At 43.1% G+C, this 7,855-nt stretch overlaps 1 protein-coding gene across 1 annotated transcript in view; it reads left to right on the top strand.

Annotated features, from left to right (window-relative positions):
- The first annotated feature begins 3,508 nt into the window (after nucleotides 1-3,508).
- The window catches only part of LOC126543960 (mediator of RNA polymerase II transcription subunit 28-like), a 40,917-nt gene continuing 36,570 nt past the window's right edge, over nucleotides 3,509-7,855 (top strand). The window contains exons 1-2 of the mRNA XM_050191123.3: nucleotides 3,509-3,919; nucleotides 4,005-4,098. Coding sequence (XP_050047080.1) covers nucleotides 4,051-4,098 — 48 coding nt within the window. The 5' untranslated portion in view covers nucleotides 3,509-3,919; nucleotides 4,005-4,050. The remainder of the gene's footprint in view (nucleotides 3,920-4,004; nucleotides 4,099-7,855) is intronic.

The raw sequence follows: 7,855 nt of genomic DNA, 5'->3' as shown, positions 1-7,855 counted from the left end.
CTAATAGCTGCTGCATATGGTATTTTTGTTCCATTTCTCGCTGAAAAGTTCGCGTCCCATTTGGGAAGTCATCACACCTCGATGCTGCCTGAGCAAACTTAACACGCCGAGTGATTTGTTTGTTTCACAACTTAGTCCCTTCTTGCATGTGAGTTTTGTACTCAACTGAATTCTTTCTTATACTTACGCTGCAGACGACTAAACCGGGCCTTGCCGCCAGCGCTCATCTACTTTGACTGGCGCTGCTCTGCCTTTAAATATATCATGTGGCACCTCTCTCTAGCAATATAAAAAAGTACTGAAAAGTTAGTCAGTATTTAGCTTTGTACGTTTCCAAGCAGCTCCCTTGGGGAATTTAAAATTGCACAAACTGCAGCGGGAACGGTAGTTCATCGGCGTATGCAGCAGAATTGCATCGGCGGTACAGCGCTAACACGCGCATTTATTAACCCGTGTGTTTGGTGACTTCGTTGGCTAGTGTACGCGTTTCCATCAATAAATTGGCAATTACTCTTCTTGGGGCGACTTCGACTGCACTTATTCGGCGATGTCACATGTATTCATCGGCAGAAAAATCACAGCGGCATATGCAGAGATTGCACCGTGCGGATTTGTTTGATATAAGCCTGCATTAACGACGGGTACTTATTATTCAGGTACAGAAGCAGCACTGCGGCAAGGGTAGAATAAAAAAAAAACATCGAGAGATCGCATCACTGAACAAAATTTATCGGCTAGTGAACATGAGCCCCACGTCATGTAAATGAGGTTCATGGCGTTTGTCTGCGGGACACACCTTGCACGTATGTGGACCATGTTGTCCCAAACACCAGTAACATCGTGTTCATACCCGCTCGCACAGAGGTCAGCATCGTCCCTACAGCTGTCACCGCAGAAGAAGCAGCCTGGCACCCGAACAAAGGAGAAATCGCAGCCGCGAACTTCAGCCATCCTTGCTGCAAAGGGTTGTCGTCTGCTACTGCTCCCGCGTGTACTGTTTGAAGCGTCCGCTAGGTGGCTTTCAGTGGCGCCTCTATAGGCGGTGCACGAGGCGTATACCTCAACCTCCAGCGCAAGACGCCCATAGCGATACTTCTCGGATGGATGGATGGATGGATGGATGAAAAACTTTATTGGGTCCTGCGAGGCTATGGGGTGACCCATATGAGGGCCAATCCCACGTCGGGACCGGAAGACGGGAGCTTCGCGGCCGCGTGGCCGCGTCGTGGGCTTGCTGGACTGTCCAAAGCTGTTCAACCATGCAGATCCGCACTGCGAATGGCAGCCTCGAACAGGTCCCGAGGGTAATCGGCATTGGTGGTTTGGTCGCACGTACGGCCAGAGCATATGTTTGAGGTTAAGTGATTCATGTAGTAGTGTGGACGCTATGGTGTGGGGTATATGTATTGTTTTGAAGTAGTCTCAAAGTGAGTCCTTATGGTCTCTTGAGTGTGGGATGTGGTGTGGCAGATCCTCATCGGCTGAGGTAGAAGTGTTTATGTCTTCACCGCAAAATTAATAAAGAAAAGCATAGAGCTTGTTTTGTCGATGCAGCAAGACACACACACAGAAACGCTTTCACGGTAGCTCTCGTGGACAACACGGGCAAGACAGTCAATTCAGCAGCAGTTATCACTATCAACCCAGAGATATTGCCGAGCAGACAGCCATCGCCCTGGCGTTAACGGATCCCCGGAAGCCACACATATACAGTGATTCTCGTAGCGCAGTCAGAGCTTTCCGAAAGGGGTAATCTCGCAGCAAGCCTGGGATATATACTTCTCGGAAGGGTCAATAGGATTCGTACTACTTCGTGCGCTGGTATATGCATTCAGACGGCTCAAACGGCGTTCATAATTGCATATGCATGCATTTATGCCTTAGGAATGGATGCGTTTCTTTCTCTTCTTTATTTTATTTTACTTCTCGCTCGGTCATTGAGCGTGCATTGCGGCTGTAGCGTCGGCTTTGATTCTGCTATGTTATTGCACGGTTCCCTTTGGAGAAAATTTTTCTTGTCCTTCAAGCAGGATGTATCTCCAATGTGCATTGTTGTGCATATAGTTTTCCATCAGTAAGTCTTGCGAAGCGCAGATGAAAAAAAAAAAAAAAAAAACATACGTAGACTTCCTGCTTGCCGCTTCAAACAAATAAAACATATATTTGCCCCATCCTACGCCCTGTACTCAGATTTACGGGAAATATTTTTACAGACAAAAAAAAAAAAAAAGCATGCAACATTCTATTCATGTTTCCGTCTTCATCGCGTAACAAAATGCGGAGTAATTGGTACGGGTTCTTATATTGCGGTAGGACCTCGGTCGCCGAGAACAGTTTTAGGTAGCCATTGGCCCATGCTGTGTGGAATTTTGTCGCACAGTCGATATGCTTAACAAAAATGGGGAAAAAAAAAGAAGCGGCGCGGTAGCCTTAATTAGTGGCTACATAGTGGGTATGCATATGGCGTTGCGCTGATAAACTCGAGCTCACGGTTTCAAACCAGGTCGCGGAATTCGGTGGGGACGAAATTGAAAACACTCGTGTACTTGGGTTTAGGTGCACGCTATATAAAGAATCCCAGGTGGTGAGAACTCCCTTATAATCATATCGCCAGACGAAAAACGCCATTAACTGTTGGGATCAAAACTGGAGCACATTTAGTATTCTTTCATACATGTTCTGCGTGATTTCCTACAAGAAAACATTACTTGAAGCTGCCAATAAATGCGTTATATATTAAACATTGAGAAGCGCTTGAAAAGATATTTCGCTACATTTAGCTCCTTGTTGGATTCTTTAGCTACTTCTAGCCATAGAGTTTCATACAATAATTATTGTAGGAAACTCCATGCCTCTCTAGCCACTTTCACGCTGTCGTGGCCATCCCGCTCACGATCCAGCTCATGGAGGAACCATGATCCAGCTATACAACTCAAGCATAGAATCATAGAGTTAGTAGAACAGCAACTCTATGCATAGAATACTCAAGTATGGTGTACTCAAGTCTGCAGTGAAGCCCCGCCCATGCCCTCATAACTGCCAGCCACTGTTCCTCCGCAAGGCTGCAAATAGTTCGTGCTTCGTACTTTCCCTGTTACCTAAATAAGGTGGGAAGCGCAAAAATAAAATTATAAGCGCGTAATTTTGTACGTTTTCGCTCGTCTATTACAGTGGAACAGTGAAAGCCTAATTTTTTATTGAACTGAAACAAAACACTTGCTTCGTTGCACGTATTTATCGTCAAGTTTCACTTCAGTTGGCAGTGAAGTTTCATGAGTAAAATTAGATAAGCAGCGAAATGAACTGTACGGCGAACTGTACGGCGAACTCTGGAGGTATCAAGTACGACGCCATTTTTAAATGGTCGCATGACGACAATTTTGTTTGCTTCTATGATTGGCTGGCGGAGTAACAACCCCGCGCGGTCCGTGTGCCTTGGTTGCCAACTGCTGTTTTTTTAAGTCGTATCCTGCTATAATTTTGCTCGCCGACATTTGGCAACACTGGAAGAGCCTTCCATATTCTTTTCATGATATTCTTCCATTTTCCTTTTTCCATTGATCCGGGATTGCCCATTGATCTCCCGATTCAAGGGGATGTGGCCACAGGCATAATCATCATCACGTCTTTGAGACGGTTCGAAACACGTTCCATTAATGGCTTAGAAGCCATGCGTTACAAGTCATGTTACAAGTGTTCTGTGGCCGTGCTCGAAGCTGGTTCTTCATTTTATGGCTGTCTCGGCTGTCTCCTTAGCTGTGGTGGCATACCTTGGCGTTCTACGTAGACTGTCTCCGATGTTTGCCAGAATTGGAACACACCCCTAGTACAATTTAGTATTTCCTGCCAGTTGCCAGTTTTCGCCGAGTGTGCGCTCTTGTTGAATTTCTTGCTCTATGGGATTACTCCTGTACTGCCTGTACGTAGTATATGCCTCTGCTCTCTTTGTTGCTACTGCCAGTGAATCAAATGCAGCCGTAGAATACTAAATCACGACTTTGCAGAATTTCAATCGCCAGGTGCTCGTGAGGTGCCGGCGCCAGCCCAGAGATGGCTTCGTCCAACCACATCGTGGATGATTTTGAGAACTCTTTTCAGGTACGGTCTTCATAAAGTAACCGCATTTATTCATTGCTCGAACCCTTGGCGACAGGTTTGAGTTGTTGCTAGCTGATGTTGAATGCATTTGTCTGCTCTGGGGACGCGAAAAAAAAGTTCAGGCTTGCTTGCACTTCAGACGAAGACAAAAACAATTGAGAGATAACACGCACCATATTACATTATAGGAAATATAGCTGGTCGAGTCATTCAAGAACGGTGAAAGAACGACCTGTGAGAGGCAGCGAGGTTAGGTCACCGACGATAGGAATTAGTTAAAAATTAAATTATGGGGTTTTACATGCCATAACCACGATGTGATTATGAGGCACGCCGTAGTGGGGGGCTCCGGAAATTTGGACCACCTGGGTTTCTTTAACGTGCACCTAAATCTATGTACATGGGTTTTTTTCGCATTTCGCCCCCATCGAAATGCGGCCGCCGTGGCCGGGATTCGATCCCGTGACCTCATGCTTAGCAGCCCAATACCATAGCCACTAAGCAACCACAGCGGGTAGAGGAATTGGTTCTGAGCAACCTGAACAGCAGGGCAAGCTGCACGGGAAAGAAACAAAGCATAGCAATCTGACTGGATGCAATATACATGACGCTGATTAACGAACCGAGTCTAAATAGCTAAGAATCATTGTAAACACCTGACACTTGGCGACAAAGTACAGGAAAAAAGAAGATAGAACGGATGTTAAACCCTGCAGAATTGAGTAATTTTGACAATGCAGGCCATAAAATGGAAGATTCAAGCATGGGCAGAGCAAAATGAGATATTGGGAGAACAAAAAGGTTTTAGCAAAGGTTGGCTCATAATTGATAGCCTATTTGTAATTGCTCAGTCCATAGAAATAGCTAGTAGAAAGAACAGACATTCATACTTTGCATTAGTGACTATTAATGGTGCATGTGACAGTTTAAGCACTGAAAGTTTTTGGAAGGTTCTTTGGGATAAAGATTTGGGGAAAGATAACCTAATGCTACTAAAAGAAATGTGCAAACATAAAGTACGGATATTATGGGAAGGGCTAACTATTGGGGAGACAGTCAAGATTCAGGAAGGTTTGTGACAGGCTTGTCCATTGTTGCCTCTGCTCTTTGTGATGTACAGTGCTCAGCAAATGATGCGCGATACCCAGAGTGCATGGCGGCTGGCACTTTTTGTGCCACCGTTGAGTACTGGATGATAGCTGGGGGCCTAAATGCAGTCACATTGCATCATAAAGACGCTACTTTCATTTTGGGTGATAATGCACAAGCTAGGTTTTCACTAGCGCCGGCAGCCATCTGCTCCGAGTATTACATTTCAATTGCTGCGTCATGTACATGATAGACATGGGATGTAGGATAGTGTCAAGTTAAGTCATAATCTCTACTATAAACAAGACAGAATAGGGTGGACAAGATACTGAGGTGGAGCTTTGTCTTCCACGTTTAGTGTATACAAATGACATTGTTTACTTTGGAGATTGTTGCCAGCACACAAACCAGTGATGTGAGAGAAGTGTGTTCAGCCTGCCAGCAGCAGAATTTATCTGCTAAACGTGCATGTGATGTCTGTTTGAATTGTGGTCAATCTTGGTTTCTCATCACTGTCATCAAGTGAGGCTGGTGGTTTTCTGCAAACAAGTATCTCGGTTATTTATTGTTTATTTATTTAGTCATACTGTTAACCCTCTCTTGAGGGTCATTACAGGGGGGGACAGTAATTGAATTGCACATGGAACAAATATTTGAAGAGTATTTGTAGGAGAATATTTGTAACATGTAGAACATTTGTAGAAAATACACAGTTGCATACAAGGAATAAATAGTAAGCTGTGCAGTTTGAGCAAAATACGTATCAAGGCCAACCTCAAAATCACTCACAGTATTTTTTGTACCACATCATTTGGTAGTTAATTCCACAATTTAATAGCGTCAGGAAAGAAAGAAAAGTGGAATAGGTCTGTTTGGGCTAGTGTATTGGTTGTAAGAATTTACTGTGTGTTGTTCGAAAGAACCTTTTATGAAAGGGCGTTCGATAACCATCCTTGTTTATTTTCACCTCTGTGTGTAGTATCTGAAAAAGCAGTTTCAGTCGCTGCTTCTGCCTTCTTGATTCTAGTGGTTCCAAGTTACATACTTTTAACATTTCGGTTACCATGTCACTTTGTCGATATTTGGAGCAGATAATGCGAACTGACATTCTCTGAATTCGTTCTAGTTTATTATTTTTTTTTTAGACCTTTTGATGGGGGCTCCACACAGCACTAGCATATGCTAGGCTCGGACGGATATATGTCTTGTACGCAATCAGCTTGATTTCTTTCGTTGCTTGGCACAATTTCCTTCACAGGAAGCGCAACTTCTGATACGTTGATTGATAAATATGTTCAACATGGGGACGCCAGTTCAATTTATCTGTTATGGTTATACTTAAGTATTTCAAACTAAATACTTTTACCAGTTTGTTATCAGCAGTGTTATATGTGAATGAAAACACGTCCTTCTTTTTTCTTATGTGTGTGTAAGCATTTTTTTTTATTATTAATTTCCATACCCCATTTGTGACACCATAAGCTTAAGGCTTGAAGACTCTGGTTGATCTCAAGTTCATCTTCTCTGCATGATGCCGGGCAATAAATTAGGCAATCATCTGCAAAAAGCTTAATTTTTACAGGTGGTTGGACAACTGCTGAAACAAAATAAATGTACAGAAGAAATAGTGGCCATAATACAGATCCTTGTGGCACACTAGAATACACCTCTCGACTTCCCAACTTAGTATCTGCTACTATGACTGCTTGCCGGCAATCATTCAGATACGCTGCGATCCACTCGAGAAGATCCGCACTAAGAGCAACATTGTGAAGCTTGACAAGCAGTTTACGGTGTGAAACTTTGTCAAAGGCCTTCGCAAAATCTATGCATATAACATCGACTTGCACACAGGCATCTATAGTAACACAGCATTCATGAATGGTTTCAATCAACTGTGTTATAGTTGAAAGGCCACTGCGGAATCCATGCTGAAAGGGACATAAGTCATTTTGTTACAAAGCTTACCGAATATTTTTTGCCACTATATGTTCAAACATTTTACAACACACCGACGTGAGAGACACAGGCCTATAATTGTTCAACATTGTTCTATTGCCGCCTTTAAAAATTGAGACAACAATTGCTCTACGCCAGTCTTGGGGGTAGTGAGTGGCATTTTAAAGATTTCCCAAAAATAATTACCACTCCGCAAATCGTGGCAGAAATTCATTTGGTATACCGTCGGGTCCACACGACTTTTTCGTGTTCAAGAGGAGCAGCTGATTAAATATGCCTTCTCGGTTAATATTCATATCATCTACCTGAAGTGGCAGTGTAGAAGCCAATTCATATTCTTTGTTGTCATCCTGGTCCGTGCAGAACATTGACTGGAATATCGGTTGCATCTCTCAGCGATATCAGACTTTTCCATAGTTACTTTCGTTCCATCTACAATCTGTTCAATTGCTTCATTCATTTCTTTAAAAAACAGCCAGAACTTTCCTGGTGAGCTTTGCAGATAGTTAGTTTGGGTGTTATTAAAGAAATATTCCTTAGATTGCAGAATCTCTGCCTTCAAGTTTTTTTTTCGTACGTGATATTTCCATCGTGGTCCTTTTATTTTTGCACTGTCTTTTTATGTTGCTCTTCATCTGAATTATTTTTCTGCTTATCCATGTTATTATTATTATATTTTTTTGTGAGTATGTACAAAGTTGTCTAAAAG

The sequence above is a fragment of the Dermacentor andersoni genome, chromosome 1 (genome assembly GCF_023375885.2).
Source record: "Dermacentor andersoni chromosome 1, qqDerAnde1_hic_scaffold, whole genome shotgun sequence".
In the NCBI taxonomy this organism is placed as follows: Eukaryota; Metazoa; Arthropoda; class Arachnida; order Ixodida; family Ixodidae; genus Dermacentor; species Dermacentor andersoni.
Note: the sequence above shows the minus strand (reverse complement) of the source record. Positions and strands in the feature narration are given on the sequence as shown.